This window comes from Bubalus bubalis, chromosome 6 (assembly GCF_019923935.1).
Source record: "Bubalus bubalis isolate 160015118507 breed Murrah chromosome 6, NDDB_SH_1, whole genome shotgun sequence".
Classification (NCBI taxonomy): Eukaryota; Metazoa; Chordata; class Mammalia; order Artiodactyla; family Bovidae; genus Bubalus; species Bubalus bubalis.
The window spans coordinates 91022187-91043660 of NC_059162.1; the positions used below are offsets into that span (position 1 = coordinate 91022187).

The 21474-nt window shown below is 50.9% G+C and overlaps 1 protein-coding gene across 8 annotated transcripts; it reads right to left on the reverse strand.

The window, feature by feature from the left end:
* Positions 1-2821: 2821 nt before the first annotated feature.
* TMEM61 (transmembrane protein 61) lies at positions 2822-16075 on the reverse strand. Of its 8 annotated transcripts, XR_006551899.2 has the most exons (6): positions 15311-16075; positions 11463-11531; positions 8438-8820; positions 7621-7800; positions 7287-7351; positions 3138-3260 (listed from the first exon to the last, which is right to left on the reverse strand). XR_006551899.2 is itself a non-coding variant. In XM_025288654.3 (5 exons), the coding sequence occupies exons 1-4, from the start codon at positions 15323-15325 to the stop codon at positions 7288-7290; spliced, it is 531 nt and encodes a 176-aa protein (XP_025144439.2). In that variant the 5' UTR covers positions 15326-16075; the 3' UTR covers positions 3138-3260; position 7287. The 8 variants fall into 8 exon arrangements, 6 of the variants coding, with proteins under 6 accessions (XP_025144438.2, XP_006049645.2, XP_025144436.2 ...); XM_025288654.3 differs by lacking the exon at positions 7621-7800; XR_006551898.2 differs by having other exon boundaries at positions 7287-7800.
* Positions 16076-21474: the final 5399 nt, after the last annotated feature.

The following is a 21474-nucleotide window of genomic DNA, read 5'->3' on the forward strand; positions in this document are numbered from 1 at the left end:
AATGAACACTTTTTAAAAGAGCTGCTGAAGGGATGGAAAGCGAGGGAATTTTCCAACTGATTTGAGGTGGTAAGCTCCAGGGGGTGGGGTCACTGGTCAACGCAGAGGAAAACAGGGCAAAGGAGGAGCCCAGTGCAAGCAGGGGAGAGGCCTGAACCCGGAGTGTCCCTGATGTCCCAGGCCTGGGGACAGACATCAGAGGTGAGCTCTGGGTGATGGATGAATAAACTGGTCAGCCGGCCTGGGAGGAAAGAGGACAGAAAGAGAACCAGTGCCTCCTGGGGGCTGGATTGACAGACCCAGCCTCATGGGGCTACTCAGCCTGAGTCCTTCCCAGTTCACAGTCAAGGCCACTGCAGCTCAGAAAGGACCCTGGATTGTTAGGAGACTGGCTCCATGGCCCTGGCTTTGCCTCCAAGGAGCTGGTGACCTTGAGCAAACCACTGCCCCTCCCCGGGACTTTCAGTTGGGACGCAGATGACTTAGGACTATAGAAAAAGTTTTTCCAGTCTTCCAGCCCTCCCCAACCCCTGCCTCTTCCAGCTCCTGCTTGGCAAAGGTGGTGCCTCACACCTGCAACTCATTAACTCACCTGCCTGGGGGAAATTTCTGTCTGGAGGTAGGAGGGAAGCTGGGCTTTGTTTCCCAGCCTGGAACCCCTTTAACCCCTTAGGAATTACAGAGGTCCTGATGGATCCCTTGCACTTCTCCCAGCCAAATCCCCAAGGTACACAGTGAAAGCCGGTGTGTGTGCGTGTGTACGGACGCATGTGCCTGCACCTGTGCATCTCAGGGTCCCACAGAAAGGTCAGGGCCAAGGCAGAATTCAAACCTGCATCTCCATCATAGCAGGAAGTACAAGGCACACACAAGGAAGAGAGAGAGGAGTACAGGATAAGGATCCGGGATCTGGTGATGGGGAAGGGAGAGGATCCACAAGATCCACGAGAAGAGCCACAAGATCTGGCTCAGGTGGCTGAGAGAGGACCTGGGAATGACCAGGGTAGCGGACCTTTTTTGTTTCATTTTCAGTCAACAAATATCTACTGAGCATCTTCCACGGGCCAGGCACTGTTTCTAAGCTTTAGGTAAAGAAATTGTATATATTGTATGTATATAATAGTAAAGGAAAGAAGCAAGAATACCCCTGCTCTTGGAGAGCTCGCTGGGGTAGAAACATAATAAACAAAGAAATTTTTAAATATTAATTTTAAATATTAAATGATGACAGGGGTTATTTAAAAAGTAGAGCAGGAAGGAGGCTTGGAGTGCAGGGTGCTGGGTGGGATAACAATTTTAACAGATTGGCTCAGGATGGCATCTTGAAGAGAGGTTCAGACAAAGATGTGAGGGGCATGAGGAGTAAGCCTGGAGGAAAACTTCCAGAGAGAGAAGACAGGAGCAAAGGCCCATAGGAGGGCCGACTGCAGCAGAGAGCAAGGGCAGGGACCGAGACCCACCCACACCATCCTCGATAGAGATTTCATTACTCAGCGTGACCTGGGAACCACTCAGGGTTTTGAGCCCAGGAGGGGTGTCATGCATCTGAGTTTGATCAGGCTCATTCTGTCCAGTGGGCTTCCCTGGTGGCTCAGACAGTAAAGAATCTGCCTGCAATGGAGACTGGGTTTGATCTCTGGGTCAGGAAGATCCCCTGGAGAAGGGAATGGCTATCCACTCCAGTGTTCTTGCCTGGAGAATTCCATGGGTGAGTGGCCTGGTGGGCCATAAGTCCATGGGTTTGCAAACAGTCAGCAAAACTGAATGACTAACACTTTCCATTAAACTTTGAGGAGACATCAGGAGACCCCACAGGGAGACGGGATGGCAGGTAAGGAGCTGGTCCAGGCCTACATGGGAGGATCCAAGGACTGGAACCAAACCAGGCCTGAATGAAAACACATTTATTTATATGAAAAACTTTTATTCTCTGTGATTTTAACCTCTCTTAGACTCAGTTTCCACACCTGTTAAATGGGGACACTACCTGTAGCAAAGAACTTGAGGATGTGAAAGAACTGCAGGGAGCCTGGCCTGGTAAATGGGAAGCTCCTCGGGGAATGCTGTACCTACACAGCTGATTCTGACTGAGCCCCAGGACTTTGAACTCCTGCTTGCGGAGTGACCCTCAGAAGGTTACTTAACCTCTCTGGGCTAGTTTTCTCATCTGTGAATGGGGTATGACATTCTGGAAGCAGACATTTCTATCATATCTGGAATACAAGAAGAGGGGTGGAGCTCCCTGTCACAGAAGGTCTAGTTGCAGAGGCGCCTAGTAGAGGGGGGTCACCTCTACTAACAAAATCCAACAATCACTGCATGCTTAAGAGAGGCTGCCACGGGCTCAGAAGTCTGCATTTATTGTTTGCTACATTAGCATTGAGCCTGCAGGTTCAGTGTGATCTCATAATGTCACCTGCTATCATCTCATTTAATGCTCAAAACTCAGCTCTCTAAGGTAGGGGCTGGTGCCTCTGTAATTCCCATTTAACAGATGAGGAAACGGAGGCAGAGAGAGGTATAGTCACTTGTCCAAAGTCACTCAGCGGGTACCTGGTGGAACTCATGCACAGATGGTCTGAATTCAGAGTTCATGTTTTTTTGGTATAACTGAAACTCAATGCATTACTTTGGGCCAGTCCTGGCTCTGCCTCTAGGCCCCAGTTTCCTCATCAGCACAAGAATATTTCCCAGCTGACAGCCAACAGTAACGGCCACGTGAAAGTGCCACCTTGGGCATGCTGGGCCCCAGGGACTGCAGCCCCACCAACATCACAAAGGGCCGCAGAACCACCCAGCTGGGCCCAGGCAATCCACAGAATCACGAGGGATAATAAAATGGATTTATTTTCAGCCATTTGTTACACAGCAAGAGAAAAAACAAAACAGCATTCAGCAGTATTTGTTGACTGCCTGTGTGTACCAGGCACTGGACCAGACACTTAGAAGAAGCCCATCATTGGTCTCCAGCTTCCAGGCCTACTAGAAGACTTTAACTTCCACCCTCTGTAATCTGGACAGGGCCCGTGAGGGAGCATGCAGCCCCAGGTGCTGTCTCTCCAGAGATGCCACCAGCAGCGAAGATGAGGCTCTCATAGCTAGGTGGAGGCAAGGGGGGCTGGGCCCCAGGCAGGGCATCCCCCAAGGCACTGAGCTCCAGGTCTTCCTCCACAGGGGACGCAGGTGGTATCAAGGGTCCCCCAGCCAGTGGGCAGCGCACAGCCTCCTCATAAGTGGGGACGGTAATCACCTTCGGGGTCCTAGAGGGACAGAAGAGAGGCTATCAACAGGGGTGGGGTAAAACCCGACGGCACACCAGGGAGGGGAGGGGGGGAGGCTATGGGCTTCCCTGGGCCCGCAAACACCGCTGGAGCTTGACAGCCACCAGCCCCTGCCCACCTCAGCTCCTTGATTCTGCTCTCCCTCCCTTGTAGTCAGTTCTCCATTCAGTTAGCTCTCCACCCGGGCTCGTCACACCCTCTGTCTCCTCAATTCTCTCTGCAGAGAATGTCCTTCCCACCTCCCTCACACCTTCCCTGCTTCCCTGTCAGTTCCCACTTGTCCTTGGAGTCTCCATCCAGGCTCTTCTGACCAGGCTCTGCCCTCTAGATTCCAAGAATAGGTCACTTGCATCCCAGCCACACCAAAGCTGATGGAAATGAGGCTGATCCTCCGTCCTCTCAGGGCCCTGGAGAATCACCTGTGGGGAGTCAGTGCTCCTTCCCTTCCCAGGACCTTGGCGGTAGGAATGTCACTGATCCTATGTCTGGGCTGCTTCTGCTTTGGGAAGATACTGCCACATACAGGGGCTGACAGGTGATTCTGAGGTCCCTTCCCACCCCAAGCGTCTCTAAGGTTGATTATGAGTCACAGCGTTGGCTGGTTCAGCTCCCTGCTCAGCCACATTCTCGGTGGGAGATCATGGGTCAGTGTTAAAGAAATTAAATGAATAGTCTTGTTTAGGCTTCAGAGCCAAAGCAGAGCAGGCCTCTGACCTTGCTTCTAACCTGCCTGGACACTGCCCTGACTGTGAGTGACTGCTGTGAGTGCCAAGACTTGCAGCACCATAGATAAGATGCAGGAGAAATCCTGAGACTGTTGAGCCGCTAGAGGGGGCCTGGCCAACCAAGCCCCAGGCTTAATGACATTCCAAGTTTTACAAGACAAAATAAACAGCATTAACAGGAAGCCAGCAATGACAACCCACTCCAGGACTCTTGCCTGGAAAATCCCATGGACGGAGGAGCCTGGTAGGCTGCAGTCCATGGGGTCACTAAGAGTGGGACACGACTGAGCGACTTCCCTTTCACTTTTCACTTTCATGCATTGGAGAAGGAAATGGCAGCGCACCCCAGTGTTCTTGCCTGGAGAATCCCAGGGACGGGGGAGCCTGGTGGGCTGCCGTCTATGGGACCGCACAGAGTGGGACACGACTGAAGCGACTTAGCGGCAGCAGCAACACGAAGCCAGAGCTGCGATTTGGTCACAGATTGATGATGATCGCAGTGTGCCACCGTCCTGGGATTATAGATGGGAACCCAAGCTGCAGCCTCTGCAGTCTCACCCACAGAGCCGGCGCGCTACCTTCGTCCCTTTCCCAACTGGGACTCTAGATGTGCCGTAACACGGGACTTCCCAGCGCGGTTTAAGTCTGGATGTTGGTCAAAACCCAATTTGGTGATGTATTCTCTGGTCTATTTCTCTTTTCTTTTAATGTTAGTATGTTGAAAACAAGTTAGACAATTCTCTAATAAATATCTGTGTTATTTATTTGTATATAACAAGTGGCTTATTTTGTTAACAAATCCTGTGAACCTGAGATTAAAGTGAAAACTTTTGCAACCAGTCAGTAACTCTATTAACCCGAGTCCCAGTTTCCCCGTCTGTAAACGGGGATGATACGGGCACCGACCTCACAGGACCATGTGAAGATTAAATGAGGTAACACGGGGCACTTCAGCCAAGGAAGCTGATAAGGGGACCCACCCGCCTCTGACTCACAGTGTCATTTGAAGTGAGGGCAGACAAAGAATATCGTTCCTGGAGGCAGACAAGCTAGGTTCAATTGCTACGTGACCTAGGCTATGTTCATACCCAATCTGAGCCTCTTTCTTCTCATCCATAACATGAGGATAACAATTACTATTTTATAGATTCAGGAAAAGGGAAAATGCTTTGACAACTCAGGAAAATATGGGTGATTAGGCTTCCAGAAGCCCAAATCTCCTGCCCTGCTCACCTCCTAGCCATGCCCCAGCCACTCCCTACTTCTCCAAGCCTGGGAGACACGAGGCAGGCTTTGAGTACCCCTGGCACTGCTTCAGCAGGCAACAGCTGGCAGGGCAGGGCACAGCTGCCAGGTGAGACCAGCCCACAGCAGGAAGTTTGCTTAGAGGGTAGAGGTGCAGTAGCCCTCACACCGTCTCACCTAGCCAGCTGGGCCCACCCAGCCCCAGGTCACCACGGTCATGGTCCCGAAAGCCGGAAACTTGGGAAACATGAAGCCTGAGGCTGGGGGACCACATCGCACACTTGAGCGGCAGACCCATTCATGGCGTAATCTGGACGTGGCTCCCTGCAGCTGGGTGGGGCGGGCAGGCCGCTGTGGTCCCCGTGCTCAGGAAGCTTCGCTGAGCCTGGTGGCGACAGGAGATCCGAGCCTAGCACCAGCTTCTCCACCATTCAGCTGAGTCAGACAAGCATAGTAGGGAAAGGGGAAAGGGACCAGGGGTGAAGCACTATTTGCCCTCCACTCAAGCTCTCTAATCTCATTTCACATTCGTGACAAGCCTGGTCAGTCATCGCACAGGTAAGCTAGGGCCACACATCAACTAAGCGGCAAAGCCCCAGCCCACGCCAACCGTCACACCTCCCCTACCCGACCCCTGATCTCTCCATACCTCAGCTTTCTCATCTGTAAATCGGACCTTACATTGCCTTTTAAGCAGCGAAGCTTAAATCAGTGGGCATGAAAGGACATCATCAAATGAAAGCAAAGAAGAGAACTGAGTTTTGCAGTAAATACACCTCCCCATCTATCATCTCATTTGAGCCTAACGGCAATCCCAGGGAAAATTCCAGGATTGACGGGAAAAACCAGATATGGCTCAGAGAGTCCAAGTCAAGAACACACAGCTTAGGAAAGAGTGGACACTGACAGCCTTATGTCCGACTAGACCCGTGCTTTTTTCTGCTGTTCTCACTGTGGTTGGGAGTGGGGAATCCCAGAGACCTCCCACCCAGGCACTTCATCTAAGGCTCACATTTCATATGGGAGCCCCTGAGAGTAGGGGTTTTGTCTATTTTGTCCACTGCTTCATTGTAAGTGCCCTGCAGAATTAGGTACTCAGTAAATGTTGGTGAAATGCATGAAAGAATAAGCAGATGAATAAATGAGGACACTGAGCCCCCAAGAGGGAAATGGGCCCACCAAGTCATCAGCCTAGATGGCCTTTGTCTCTAACCTGGAGTTACCCACAGAGAGCAAGGCGCCTGGAGGCAGGGACAGCTAAGTGACCTTCCCATGGGGCCCAGATGCTGGGCTTTCAGTAGGAGGGCCAGGATGGCTCAGCCCCAGGGACAAAAAAGAACCGTTAGCAGAAGCAGCCTCACCAACATGAAGCCATCCCAGCTCTGAGTCTAAGACATGGTCTCTGAACTTGATGGACCATGAGTACCCTGCAATGGGTGAGTTTCTCCCTGGCTCAGCTGGGAAAGAAGGCTGAGTTCCCCCACCTGACATGCAGCTGCAGCCCGGACCCTGTTGGGTCAACACAACTGTGGGTATTGACAACACCCACTCTCTGTGCTCAGGTCAGGCTGGGCGGGGAAGGACAGGTACTCTGAGGCATGATCTGGTTCCAAGCAATAACTCACTGAGTGACCAGATAGGTCACTGGTCTCTCTGAGACCCAGGTTTCTCATCTGAGAAGTGAAGAGGCCCCAAGGTCCTGCCCTTCCTTCTAAAGTCAAACCAAGGCCTGACCACTGGACTAAGGGACTTCCATTGAACACTCTATTCTCTGTGACCTCAGGGAGTCCCAGGCCAGTAGCAAGGACTAATCTGTTACCTTCTTTAACTCAGGATGCATTTACCTCTCTAACTCAGGGAAGAAGAGTGCTCAGGGTCCCAGGCCAACTCATGGATATCTGGTTTAGCCCTTAGTGCATGCAAATCCAGTGCTTACAGAGTGGTGTAGGGGAACACACACCTCACAGCCAGCAGGCTCTGCTGCTTTCTAGCTGTATAACCCTCACCCTCTTTTTCTGTAAATAGTACTTCTTACCTTACAGGTGGGCTGGACTGGGGAAGGTACATGCAGGCCCCTGACATATGCAGGCACAGCAGACACTTGTTGAAAGAGTAAGTACATAATAAGAGCATGTAAGATACACGCATTCGCAACAGGGCAAAAACTGGTTCTGGGAATCTTGCTGATACTGTGTTTATGTATAAAGCACAGATATACATGCAGACCAAACATACAGTATATCTGTGGTATTAACATTCCATGAGGGAGTATTAAGGGAAAAAGGCCTAAACAGTCTCCTGGGAGGGAGTGATTTAGAAAAACATGAGAAATATTATGTAAATGTAAGATTTTTTTCTCCATTCCCTACCTCATCCCTGGGCTTCTGCACATGCTCCTCTGCCTGCTGAAGACACCCCTCTCCACCTTATCCACTTGAGGAAAAGTTGGCACTTGTGCATCTATCGTGTGCCAGGCTCTGGGCTGAGTTCTTCATTTACATCATCTCAGGTAAGTACTATGAGCCGACTCATTGGAAAAGACCCTGATGCTGGGAAAGACAGAGGGCAGGAGGAGAAGAGGGAGCCAGAGGATAAGGTGTTTGGATGGCGTGGCATCACTGTCTCAATGGACACGTGTTTGAAAAAACTCCAGGAGATAGTGAAGGACAGGGAAGCCTGGTGTGCTGCAGTCCATGGGGTCGCAAAGAGCCAGACAGACAGGACTTAGCAACTCAGCAACTGCTATACAGGCATTTGCTACATTTGTCATTCGTATACCTCCTGTTTCATTTCTGATGAGATGTTGAGGTTCAGTGGGGTTGGATAATCTCCTGAAGTCCCATAGCTAGTTAGTGACAGAACCAGGAGAGGATCCCTATGGGTCTGACTCCTGTGGGTACGTTCTTAACCCCTACACTACTCTGCCCAATACCATGCTAATCACTACTGCCACTTGCTCCAGGAAGCCTTCCTGGGTTTTCCCATGTCCCACACGACCACGTCTGCCCTCTTTCACAGCTTTAACTACTCTGATTTGTCAAAGCCTGCCTCTGTCAAGGGACTTAAAACACTTCCAGGAGTGCTGATCAGCCTCCAGGACCCCAAAACACAGGTAAAGCCTAGACCAGAGGAGAAACCCCATGGGAGTTTGTTGAGTAAATGCCTGATGGTGTGACCGGGCCCTACCTGTGGCCCCCACTCCCCGCAGCTGCACCTGACCTACAGCTCTCCTTCTCTGAGGACTCCACAGTGAGGTAGTACAGGTCCCTGGAGAGGTGGTATGGGTCCCATCGAGGCAGCTTCTGGGTGCTGGCCTTGACTGACCACAGCAGGCCGAAGAGCAGCAGCAGGCCACCTGCGCCGCAGCAGAAGAAGCTGACCGACCTGAGTAGGGCACCGGGGGCCCCAGGCTCAGGGCATCCAGTGGGTGGGACCGACTGGCTGGGCGGGGGGCCTGCGTCTCCTTCACTCCACCAGGCGAAGCAGAGGGTCCCAGCCACTAGGACCACCGTGCCGCTGACCATCATGCAGTAGCGCAGGGTGGAGGCCACACGGGCCCTGTCACAAGTCTGGACAGAAAAGGAGAGAAAAGAAGAAACAAGCCCTGTGAGAGGCCTGCTGGGTACCAGATGTGGGTTTAGTCCTGCCTGAGATCACTGAGCAGTCTCGGAGGGGTCATATGACTCCTCTGTGCCTCTGCTTCCTCATCTGTGGAATGGAGGTGAGGCTCCCAGCCCTCCAGGGCTGCTCTGAAGGCCATAGATCATGTGTCCCAAGGTCCTGGCACCACACCTGGGACCTGGCAGGACTCAGTAAGTGCGGCTGTTTCCTGCCCAGCCTTCCCCCAGGACTCAGAGGCCTCATCTGCTTGGTGGGTATGAGATTCCCCTGTGTCTTCTGCAGGCTGGGAGGGAGGAGAGTGAACCCTGTGGGGTCCGCCAGGCCTGCCAGGAGAGGGGCTTGCTGCTTATGCGTTGTCTCACTTCACCCAGGTCACAATCTCGAAAGGGTGATGCTCTTATCTCCATTTGATAGGCTTCCCTGGTGGCTAAGTTGGTAAAGAATTTGCCTGCAATGCAGGAGACCTGGGTTCAATCCCTGGGTTGGGAAGATTCCCTGGAGAAGGAAATGGCAACCCATTCCAGTATTCTTGCCTGGGAAATTCCACGGACAGAGGAGCCTGGTGGGCTACAGTCCATGGAGTTGCAAAAGAGTTGGACATGACTTAGTGACTAAACAACAACTACAACAAATCTCCATCTGACCGAGGAAGACACTGAAACCTGGGGCAGGTACCGGCGCCAGTGGGGAAAGGGCATTGAGAAGCCTGGAGCTGAGATTCACAACACAAAGCAAAATTTCATGCAAAAAGATGGTTTTTGTGACCTTATTTTTAATGGTCATAATTTGGAAAGAGCCTAAATGTCCAACTATAGGGAAAGGGTGAATAAACCATGGCATAAAATCTAGATGGAATATTCATGACTGATTTTTAAAAAAAAATTAAGCTCAGCACAGATATTTAACAACAGTGGGAAATTCTTATGATATCTGACTTTTTCCAACTTAGGTGCCAAATTAAACACACAGTATTATCTCAGTGAGGAAAAACAAAATGCCCAGGGGGTGGAAAAAAAACACCTGGGAGGAACCCTGGCTCCAGATTATACAGACAGGAAGGGATTTCTCCAAAACCAACATCCAGGTCATTGTACACGCTGTTCCCTCTCCCTGGTAACTTGCTATCATCAATGTCCTCTCCACGCTCAGCTTGACTCTCACCCGAGAAGCCTTCAAAGGGGACACTTTAAACTCAGAGTCCCCTGGGCCTTCATTGACCAAGCTGTTATCTGTCTGTTTGACTTCTCTTTGTGTCTTGTCCTCACCAGACAGCAAGTTCCCTGAGGGCAGGGTCTGTATCTGCCTTGTTTACAGCTCTATCCCCCAGTGCCTAACACATAGTAGCTGCTCCATAAACAGGTGTTGAAGAAATTCTCCTAAATGAGAAACAGTGTTGCTGAATAAACCTTGTTGGGTGACATGCCCCTCTCCTAGCTGGGAGGGATTGGGAGAGGGGAGGGAATACAGGATGCCAGTTGCTGCAGCGCCCAGCCTTGGAGTCTGGTTTTGGTCCCTACTCTGCAGCTCACCAGCCATGTCCTGGGATAAGCCTCCCAACTGCGCCTGACCTGTCTCCTCATCTATACAGAGTCCCCCTCTCCTCTTCCACAAGTTGAGCCAGTGAAGGAGAGGGCCAGGGACTCGTAGACCTCAGGAAGACTAATGGTCAGCCTTCCAAATGGGGCTTGCCCAGCCTAACAGGGTACAACTGAACAACGCCCTGCTGTGCAGTCATTCAGAGACACAGTCCTCAGGGAGCTGAAAGTGAATTCACTCAGTCGTGTCCGACTCTTAGCGACCCCGTGGACTGTAACCCACCAGGCTCCTCCATCCATGGGATTCTCCAGGCAAGAATACTGGAGTGTGTTGCCATTTTCTTCTCCAGGGTATCTTCCTGACCCAGGGATCGAACCCAGGTCTCCCACATTGCAGGCAGACACTCTAACCTCTGAGCCACCAGGAAAGCACGCTCAGGGAGCTGAAGAGCATGACAAAGTGTTCAAGATCTAGTAGGTGAGACTTTAGATTTCAAAAGGGCATGTTTCCAGATGTGTTTAAAAATGTGTGTATGCATATATACGGAATCTAGAAAAATGGTACTGAAGAATTTATTTACAGGGCAACAATGGAGAAACAGACATAAGACAATAGATTTATGGACATGGGGAGAGGGGAGGAGAGAGTGAGATGTATGGAAAGAGTGACACGGAAACTTACATTACCATGTGTAAAATAGATAGCCAACAGGAATTTGCTGTATGGCTCAGGAAACTCAAACAGGGGCTCTGTATCAACCCAGAGCGGTGGGATGGGGAGGGAGGTGGGAGGGAGTTCCAAAAGGGAGGGGATATATGTATACCTATGGCTGATTCATGTTGAGGTTTGACAGAAAACAGCAAAATTCTGTAAAGCAATTATCTTTCAATTAAAAAATAAATTTTTTTAAAAAGTGTGTATGTGTTTGTATGTACACATGTGAGCGAGAAAGATAAAATGTATACATGAAATGAGGTGCTCGAGGAGTGGACCTCAATCTTTATGAGCCTCCAGGCCACCAGAAGCATATAGAAACATGCCATTTGTAAATTACCTTTGGTTCTCTTCCTGTGAATCTGTCAATGGGGCAAGTGCCTCCTGTCTCCAGCTCAAGGCATTTTCTCTGGGGGAGAAAAAGAACCTCACTACACTCTCTCCAAAGACAGCAAGGAGAGGCTGTCAGAAGGAAAAACTGAAAGAAAAATAAACCCCAGCAAATCGGTAACAGTAACCCCTCACCTATATATTGATACTTCATAGTTCCCCTTCACACCTGGCATCTCATCTGACCACAACTGAGGCAGATGGTCGGGCAGGGAAAGAAATTCTTATTTTACAAATGACTAGACTGAGTCCACCCTTATGGCAGATGACACCACCCTTATAGCAGAAAGCGAAGAAGAACTAAAGAACTTCTTGATGAAAGTGAAAGAGGAGAGTGAAAAAGTTGGCTTAAAACTCAACATTCAGAAAACTAAGATTATGGCATCTGGTCCCATCACTTCATGGCAAATAGATGGGGAAACAATGGAAACAGTGACAGACTATTTTGGGGGGCTCTAAAATCACTGCAGATGGTGACTGCAGCCATGAAATTAAAAGACGCTTGCTCCTTGGAAGAAAAGTTATGACCAACCTGGACAGCTTATTAAAAAACAGAGACATTACTTTGCCAACAAAGGTCCATCTAGTCAAAGTTATGATTTTTCCAGTGGTCATGTATGGATGTGAGAGTTGGACTACAAAGAAAGCTGAGCACTGAAGAATTGATGCTTTTGAACCGTGGTGTTGGAAAAGACTCTCAAGAGTCCCTTGGACAGCAAGAAGATCCAACCAGTCCATCCTAAGAAAATCAGTCCTGAATATTCACTGGAAGGACTGATGCTGAAGCTGAAACTCCAATACTTTGGCCACCTGATGTGAAGAACTGACTCATTTGAAAAGACCCGGAGGCTGGGAAAGATTGAAGGCAGGAGGAGAAGGGGACGACAGAGGATGAGATGGTTGGATGGCATCACCGACTCGATGGACATGAGTTTGAACAACCTCCAGGAGTTGGTGATGGACAGGGAGGCCTGGCATGCTGCAGTTCATGGGGTCGCAAAGAGTCAGACTCAACTGAGCAACTGAACTGAACTGAGACTGAGTCCAGGAAGGTGAGAGACTTTACCAAAGCAGCATACAGCTTGTGTGTCAACCCTTGCATTGTAAGGTAACTTACGATGCTTTTAAATTTCTATACAAGAAATAGTTCCTCATTGTGAAGGAGAGGAGAAAACCACATAAGAGAATAAAAATGCAAATATCATTAATGCTGCCCACCAGAGATGAGCACGATCCACAGTGGATGCTTCCTTTTGGGTCCTCCTCCCTTGGCCTGCATACCTGATGATAGTGGCAGCACGTGTGTACTGGGCATTTACTGGGACTGGGAACCACACCCAGCAATTTACAGGTGTCCCCCATCTTAATCCTTGCAACAGCACTAGGTCCCAAAGACACTGGAGCTGCAAGGTGACAGCTTGTCTGAGGTCAACGCCAAATCTGAACCAGGTCTACTCTGACTCCCTGGTGGCTCAGATGGTAAAGAATCTGGTAAAGAAGACTGCAATGCAGGATACCCAGGTTTGAACCCTGGGCTGGGAAGATCCCCTGGAGAAGGGAGTGGCTGCTCACTCCAGTATTCTTGCCTGGAGAATTCCATGGACAGAGGAGCCTGGTGGGCTACAATCCATGGGGTTGCAAAGAGTCAGACACAACTAAGCTACTAACACACACACACATTGCTGCTGCTGCTAAGTCGCTTCAGTCATGTCCAACTCTGTGCGACCCCACAGACGGCAGCCCACCAGGCTCCCCAGTCCCTGGGATTCTCCAGGCAAGAACACTGGAGTGGGTTGCCATTTCCTTCTCCAATGCATGAAAGTGAAAGTGAAGTCGCTCAGTCGTGTCCAACTCCTAGCGACCTCATGGACTGCAGTCTACCAGGCTCCTAAGTCCATGAGATTTTCCAGGCAAGAGTACTAGAGTGGGGTGCCATAGCCTTCTCCACACACACACATACACACACACACACACTAGTCTAACTCAAATACCTGTGAGTGCACAGCTAGATAGATCTGTATTTTTCAGTATATAAAGTTGAGACCATGCTGTGAATAGACACATTTGTAAGTCTTTAGCTCAGGCAGTTCCCACTTTCTAAAACGCCCTGCCCTTCATCCTGACTCAAATGCTTCCAGACCTCAGAGAAGCCCCTGGATCACCCCTAGCATGGTCTCACTGGATGCTGTGTCATCTCCTTCTGTGTGAGTCACCCTCTCTCCATGTGGATTCCCCCGCTCCACGGGCAGGCAGAGCACACAGTGACCTGCCACCCCTGGGCGGTGGAAGCTGTCAGTGTCTGCTGGACAAAGGACAGACTGCCCTGTTGTGCGGTAGTTTTATTTTTACAGATCGGGGCTCTGATGGATTATCAGCAGGATGTGCTCACCCAAGATTCCCCTGGTCCCTTTCAGAGAGGTGGTCTTCAGGCAGTTTACTCACCCTTCACAGGAGTGTACCCTGGACCCTGATCGGGGGGAGGAAGGAAGGGCTCGCTGCCCTGGAGGGCATGACTCCAGTCCAGCCCCAGAGAATTGTCTTTCCCAATCCAGCACTCAGGCTGCCAGGCTGGCCCCCTCCTTCCAGCTCCCTCCTATTCCAATCCATGCACCCAAGTTCCTGCCACCTGGGGTCCTGTACACCTGCTGCTCCCTCCACCTGGAGAGCCCTCTGTCCCCATTCAGGGTCCTCATTTCACAACCCCCTTTGAGACCCATGCCAAACACCACATCTTCGCAGAAGTCTTTCTGCTGCTACCACCCACATCTCCCACCAGCTAGAGTTATCACTCCCTCTATCAGTTCAGTCACTTAGCTGTGTCCAACTCTTTGCGACCTCATGGACTGCAGCACGCCAGGCTTCCTTGTCCATCACCACTCCCAAAGCTTGCTCAAACTCATGTCCATCGAGTCGGTGATGCCATCCAACCATCTCATCCTCTGTCATCCCCTTCTCGTCCCGCCTTCAAGCTTTCCCAGCCTCAGGGTCTTTTCCAATGACTCAGTTCTTCACATCAGGTGGCCAAAGTATTGGAGTTTCAGCTTCAGCATCAGTCCTTCCAATGAATATTCAGGACTGATTTCTTTTAGGATGGACTGGTTGGATCTCCTGGCAGTCCAAGGGACTCTCAAGAGTCTTCTCCAACACTGCAGTTCAAAAGCATCAATTCTTCGTCGCTCAGCTTTCTTTATGGTGCAACTCTCACATCTATACATGACTATTGGAAAAACCATAGATGTGACTAGACGGACCTTTGTCGGTAATGTCCCTTTGACTATAGCCACTCTGTTTGCTCTGTGATCTTGATCAGGGTGCTCAACATCTCTGAGCTCAAATTACTGCCTCCTGGGGAGGAGCAAGTTGTGAAGATGAAATGGGAGGCTGGCAAGCAGTGACACAGCTGGACAGAGGAGGAACCCTGGCTCTGGCACTGGGTAAGTTGCCTAGATTCTCCATGCCTCAGTTTCCTCCTTTGTGAAATGGGCACAATAATATCCCACTGTCCCCGCTACCAACAAGAGAACTTTAGGTGCCAGTTTTCTGTAAAGAACTAAACCATCTGAACAAGAAGGGTTGTGAACTATCTTCACCATAACCCCGGGGCAAACTGAGGCTCCAAGCGCCACCCAGCGAGTTACAACACAGTTAGGAGGAGACTTCGGTGTCCAAACTCTGCGCACTAAACCACTGAGGTCAAGGTGAAGGGAAGGGGACCAGGCGGGGTTGGCTTAGGAGGAGCCGAGCTGCTCCTGAAGACGGGAGGCGGGGCGGGGGGAGGTTAAGGAAGTTTATACACACCTTGGGCGCAGTCATCGCGCCGTAGGGTCAGGCGTAGTCCTGGCGCGAGGAGCCCGACGAATCCACCGGGGGTGAAGACATGGTGGCTGTCGAGCCGGAGGGCAGCGCGAACCTGGGAAAGACGGTCCCTCCGGCCTGCTGGGGGCGCGTAGCGTTAGGGGCGGCCCCGGCGACCGTCCTCCAGCCCTGCTCTCCACGTCCCCGCAGAAACGCTAACGTCCGGCTGCGGGTCTAGTCCAAGGGTCCCGTCCCGGTCCCGGTGGGAGCGGTGCCAAGGCCCCTTCACCGCGCAGGGGTTCGGCCACCGGGTGGAGGCTTTGAGGGGCGCACGGAGTCCTGCTTGGCCGTCGACTCCGGTGATGACCAGCCCCGCCCCCGCCCCGGGCTTGGCAGACGGCTGCGGGAAACCTGCGCTTGGGCTCCGGGAGGCGGCCCGCCCCACCTCTCATCGGATCCGCGTCCTCGCGGCCGGCAGCCGGACGGGCGGAGACTCCCGGGTGGAGAGGCTCCGGGTGGCTCCAGGTGCCGCGCCCGACCTTAAAGGAACAGCGAGATGGCTGGCTGGGGATGGGGTTTCCCAGGGCGAAGAGGGTGAGGGGAGCGGCAAGACCCCTGTTAACGGCTACCTCCCTGAACTGTCGGCAATCCGCGGTCCTCGGGGGGCCATCCCGTCCCTACTGCCCCACGAAGCGGGCTTGGGAACGGGACACGAAACTCCTCCAAGAGCTATTGCGTTCAGTCCGAAAGGGCTGTGGCATCCTGAGCAAGCCACAGGTCTTTCGAACACTGACATCCCCAGGAGATAAGCGTTCTCAGAAATAACTGCCTGCCTTTAAGCGCTTCCCCAGCCTCTACAGGAATCAAGTCACTGCCCCAGCCGGTGAGAGGCCAGGAGAGCGCAGTTGGAGAACAAGGCCTCCCACCTACTGTGTGGGATCGTAACTTCTCTGAACTTATCCACTCCTGCATCAAAGGAGAGCTAGGACCCTACCCCACGGGTCTTCAGGTCACCCTTTCACAGGTGCAGGCTGGAGGCAGGTATTGTGGACAAGTGATTCAGGAGCCTGGAGGAAGGGTCAGCATGGGTGAAGCCTGTGTGTAAAACCTTCTGCTGGGGACTCCTGAGTTGTGGCGGGTAGGAATGGGGCGGAGCCTCCAGGCTGAAGGAGCAGCATGTGCAGAGGGTGGGCCAAGTCATAGGCAGGTTAGACCTCAACAAGTTCACCTGGGTCAGAGGGAGGCAGTTCTGGACTAGTCTGGGTTTTGTTTGTGTCTTTTCCGGCTGTTCCATTGAGCCAGGGGGCTGGTCAGATTCCCTTCAGCCGTGGCCTTAGGACTGCCCACCGAGCTGATGGAAACCAACTCCCTTTCCAGCCCAGGGACACAGGAGGCTAGAGCAGCCTGCCCCAGTGGAGATCTGAAGCTCGGAGAGGGAAAACCACTGTCTCAGAGTCACAGAGCAGGTCAGAGGCAGGGTCCAGGCCCCTAATTCTTAAACTCTTTGTCTCCAAGGAAATATGCCACCTGAGAGCTTTAGCGTTCTCTGCGCACTGACTCCTCTGACTGGTGAGGTCCTTTTATATGTTATTTCATTTTCACGGTGTGTGTGGTCCATGTAAGTGTTCCCATTTTACAGACAGAACGCTGAGGCTCAGAGATGGGCAAAGGCCTGTGCAAGTCTAAAGAGTTTACAAGAGGCTGAGCTGAGACAAGGGAAGAGTTAGACCTCAAACCAAGACCTCCTTCAGCTTTGCTTTACTTAACCTGGAGGTGGGGACAAGCACCCCTCTTGCTGTCCTTGTCAGCCTGCCCATGGAGGGTATGAGTGAACAGCTGGAGGCCATGAAGCTGTCAGCACCACTCAGTTCTGCAGAGGCCGGGGTCCATGCAGGTGTGGGCCCTTTGCTGATCTAGACTCTCCTTTTCCTCCCTGCTGGGAGGTCCACGGTCACAACTCACAGGTTGATAATGTTGAGATCGAATCCTGGCACACCCCTGACCTTGCTGAAACCCGAGGCCCCCTGGCCCAGGCTGGCCACTCAGGTCCTAGAGGTGGCCAGGTTGTGATTTCTGTACTGACTCAGTCACTTCCAGGCTGGACAACTCTGGTCCTATCCTTCTCTTTAAGCTGCTGTTTCCTTATTTATAAAGTGGAAACCATGGTTGCTGCTGCTGCTGCTGCGTCACGTCCAACTCTGTGAGACCCCATAAACGGCAGCCCACCAGGCTTCCCATCCCTGGGATTCTCCAGGCAAGAACACTGGAGTGGGTTGCCATTTCCTTCTCCAATGCATGAAAGTGAAAAGTGAAAGTGAAGTCGCTCAGTCGTGTCCAACTCTAGCAACCCCATGGACTGCAGCCTACCAGGCTCCTCTGTCCATGGGATTTTCTAGGCAAAAGTACTGGAGTGGGGTGCCATTGCCTTCTCCGGGAGACCATGGTACCTCCTTCCTAAGGTAGCTATGAGGGCTCAGTGGTTTAGTAAGACTTTGCCCATGAGGAGCTGGCTTGGGTATGCTCTTGCATTACACAATGGCCCAGTCTGTGAATCTCCCTTAGTTGATGGTGACCTCCTTGAGGACAGGGAGTAGATGTGACTTGGAGTAGGGCCCAGCCAGACCCAGCAGGGCCAGGACCAGAGGGGACTGGGACTGGGTGGTGACTCGAACCCAAGGATCTGGTCCAGGTCTTTTAGCTCCATTTTCCTCCCCCACTTTTGGAGGCTCTGATCCTAGCCCCGAGTCTGTCGTGATGCCCAGGCACTGTGGGGACCATGCAGGCTTGGGAATACTTGTGGGTCCTTTCTAAACAATCAGACTCAGGCTTTCCCTGGCACCCTGGGGCAGCTCAGAGCAGAAAAATCAGTCACCAACTTCTGCCTCCAGGTATGGGGGAGGGAACTCACACTTACTAGACATCACCAGTCAGGGCTTTTCCCATTTAGCTGCCACTTCAGCTAATTCATCAAGGCTGAGAGAGAAATATTAATACCTTCTCAGGGAACTGACTCATTTGAAAAGACCCTGAGGCTGGGAAAGATTGAAGGCAGGAGGAGAAGGGGACAACAGAGGATGAGATGGTTAGATGGCATCACCAACTGAATGGACATGAGTTTGAGTAAACTCCAGGAGTTGGTGATGGACAGGGAGGCCTGGCGTGCTGCAGTCCATGGGGTCGCAAAGAGTAGGACACGACTGAGCAACTGAACTGAAATGAGGGTCACAGAGCTAATAAGTGGGGGGGCTGGGAGTTGGGAGTGGCAGAGGAAGTGCTAAAGTCCACATCTGTCTGAGTCTTCCACACCCACATGTATTTTTCCTTTTTTGCCACATTGGCCTCTCCTCGGTGGACAGGAGGCCTGGGCTGCTGCTCCCCACCTCTCACTGGCCTCTCTGCCCCAGGCTGTCTGCCTTCCGTCATGCACCAGCTTGAAGTTCCAGACCAGCACCCCAATCAGTGTGAGTCACCTCCCTAACCTTTCAGTGCCTCCCACTGCCCTCAGAATACTGACACCAGCTTCACTGCCTGCACTCCGCTCATGCCCCTCCTGAACTTCTGTCCCCCGTGTCCCAAGCGCAATACCACACCTTTGCTACAAAGCCCTCCCGTTTTACCAGCTTCACCTGGTGAACTCACACACTTCCCCTAAGACAGGTCACAGGTTCCCTTCTCTGGGTGATGTCTCCTCAGTGTTCCAAAGGAGAATTATATGGTGCCTCTCCCAAGCCCCCGCAGGACTTCTTTTTATCTCCACTTTAGCATCAAGGAAGCTGAGGCTCAGAGAAGTTAGAATGGCCACCCAAGATCAGAGAACAGAGCAGGTTTAAACTCAGGTTCACCTAACATCAAAGCCCTCTCTCTCTGTCTCTCTCTCTATATATATATATATAAAAAACACCAAAGCCTCTGGATATATATTATATATATATAATTATATGTAATAATATTTATATTATTTATATAACTATATAATGATATATCATATAATATTTATTATAGGTTTATATGATATAATATTATACATAATAAATAATATATATCTAGAAGCAGGATTATATATTTATTATATAATTATTACATATTATATAAATTTATTATATATTATATAATATGATATGTATTATATAATATAGGGCTTCCCTGGTGGCTCAGGTGGTAAAGAATCCGCCTGCAATGTGGGAGACCCGGGTTTGGTCACTGGTTGGAAAGATTCCCTGGAGAACGAAATGGCTACCCACTCCAGTATTCTTGTCTGGAAAATTCCATGAAAAGAGGAGTCCATGGGGTCTCAAAGAGTTGAACACAACTGAGCAATTAACACACACACACATTATATAATAATATATATATATATATGTATATGTATATGTATATATCCAGAGGCAGGAGATAGAGAACTTTGGTGCTGGATGGACCTGAGTTTAAACCTGCTCTGTTTATATTTAAGCCTACTTTGTATGTATGCTGCTGCTAAGTCGCTTCAGTCGTGTCCGACTCTGTGCGACCCCCTGGACTGCAGCCCACCAGGCTCCCCCATCCCTGGGATTCTCCAGGCAAGAACACTGGAGTGGGTTGCCATTTCCTTCTCCAATGCATGAAAGTGAAAAGTGAAAGTGAAGTTGCTCAGTCATGTCCGACTCCTAGCGACCCCATGGACTGCAGCCTACCAGGCTCCTCAGCCCAAGGGATTTTCCAGGCAAGAGTACTGGAGTGGGGTGCCATTGTCTTCTCCACTTTGTATGTACATATTATAATAAATGTGTGTATATATATATATGTAAAAGAATGTGCAGAGGTGTCTTTTAACCATTGCCCTCTTAAAATATGGATTTCTTGAGAGCTGGGATTTTGTCTGTTTTATCTGATATGTCCAAAAAGTTTTACTGCCTCAAAGAAGCTAGCACATAGTGGGTGCTTGATACACACTTGTTGCATGAAGGGCAGAATGAATAAGTGTGGATGATTTGAGGGTAGAGGAGTGGCGTCGTGGGAAATCCTCAAGATTCCTGTTGGGTCCAGAGTTGGGCCAGACTTGGTGCCAGGATGAAGTTTTCAGACCCTTGGAGCCGGCTCCAGCTACGCAACAAGGGACACACTCTCCCCCTGCAGTCAACCTTGAGAGGCCGTTGTCTCTGGTGGCCCCGTGGGTTCCGTGAATTCTGTGCCTGGGAGACAGTCTATTCATGAAGAGGCAGGGAGCCACATCCTCTGAGTTCATGTTCTAAAAAAGGAAACTGCTGTCTGTGGGTAAGAAAAGCATTAGAACCTCAAGGCCTCAGCTTCCTTGGAAGGCATTTTCTGCCCAAGTGAGCCAGCTCCGGGCTATTCTGGGGCCTCTGTTCTGGGCAAGCTGAGGCTGGGCCAGCAGGCCTGAAGGGTGGGGGAGATGCACGCCGGTCAGGGGAGGAAATGTGGTCTGGTAACCCAAACAAAGGCTTGTCGATGGAGGGCTGGCGGCAGCCTTGACTCCAGGGCTGACCTCTGGGAATAGACACATAAAAGGAGGCAGATTCTGGGAAAGACCCAGCTGTTCCCTCTGTTTCCACAGATCCTGGGAAAGATACGGTAAGCTCTCTTGTCGGTGGGGAGCATGATTCTCAATGTGCTGAGATGGGGCGCGAGGGAAGAGAGCTGCCCTGACAGAGAGCAGGGGCTGCTTTAGGTCCTGACTCTGACTTGGCCAAGTGTCTGTCCCCTCTCAGTCTCCATTGCCCTTACCTAGGAAAAGTCGGGAGTCCTTTCAAGCTCTCAACCCTATTCTGAGGCTTAATTCTCTCTTCTTCTCCTCTCTCCTCCTCTGAATTGGATTTACTAATCCCATCCAATTCTAATAGCAATCCTAGACTCTGTTCATAGAGTCAGCGCTTTCTTTGCAGGTCTGTAGAAGCTCTTTCCCTCAAGCCTAGCATTTCTTTTTTTTTTCTAATTAGAGAATAATTACTTTACAATGTTGTGGTATAAACATTGATGTAATGCCATACAACATGAATCAGCCACAGGTATACATATGTCCCTTACCTCTTGAACCCCCCTCCATCTCCCTCCCCATCCCACCCCTCTAAGTTTTCATAGACTACAGCTTTGGGTTCCATGCATCATACAGCACACGCCCACTGGCTTTCTATTTTAAATACGGTAATGTATCTGTTTCAATGCTATTCTCT

What these genes read in the sequence shown, in the direction of transcription:
- TMEM61 (XM_025288651.3), bottom strand. An exon ending in TCACAGGAAGAGAACCAAAG is followed by an intron (nt 8,821 to 11,462) that starts GTAATTTACAAA and finishes TTTTCTGTCCAG; the next exon opens with ACTTGTGACAGGGCCCGTGT. An exon ending in GCGGGGAGTGGGGGCCACAG is followed by an intron (nt 3,261 to 8,437) that starts GTAGGGCCCGGT and finishes CTGTCCCTCTAG; the next exon opens with GACCCCGAAGGTGATTACCG.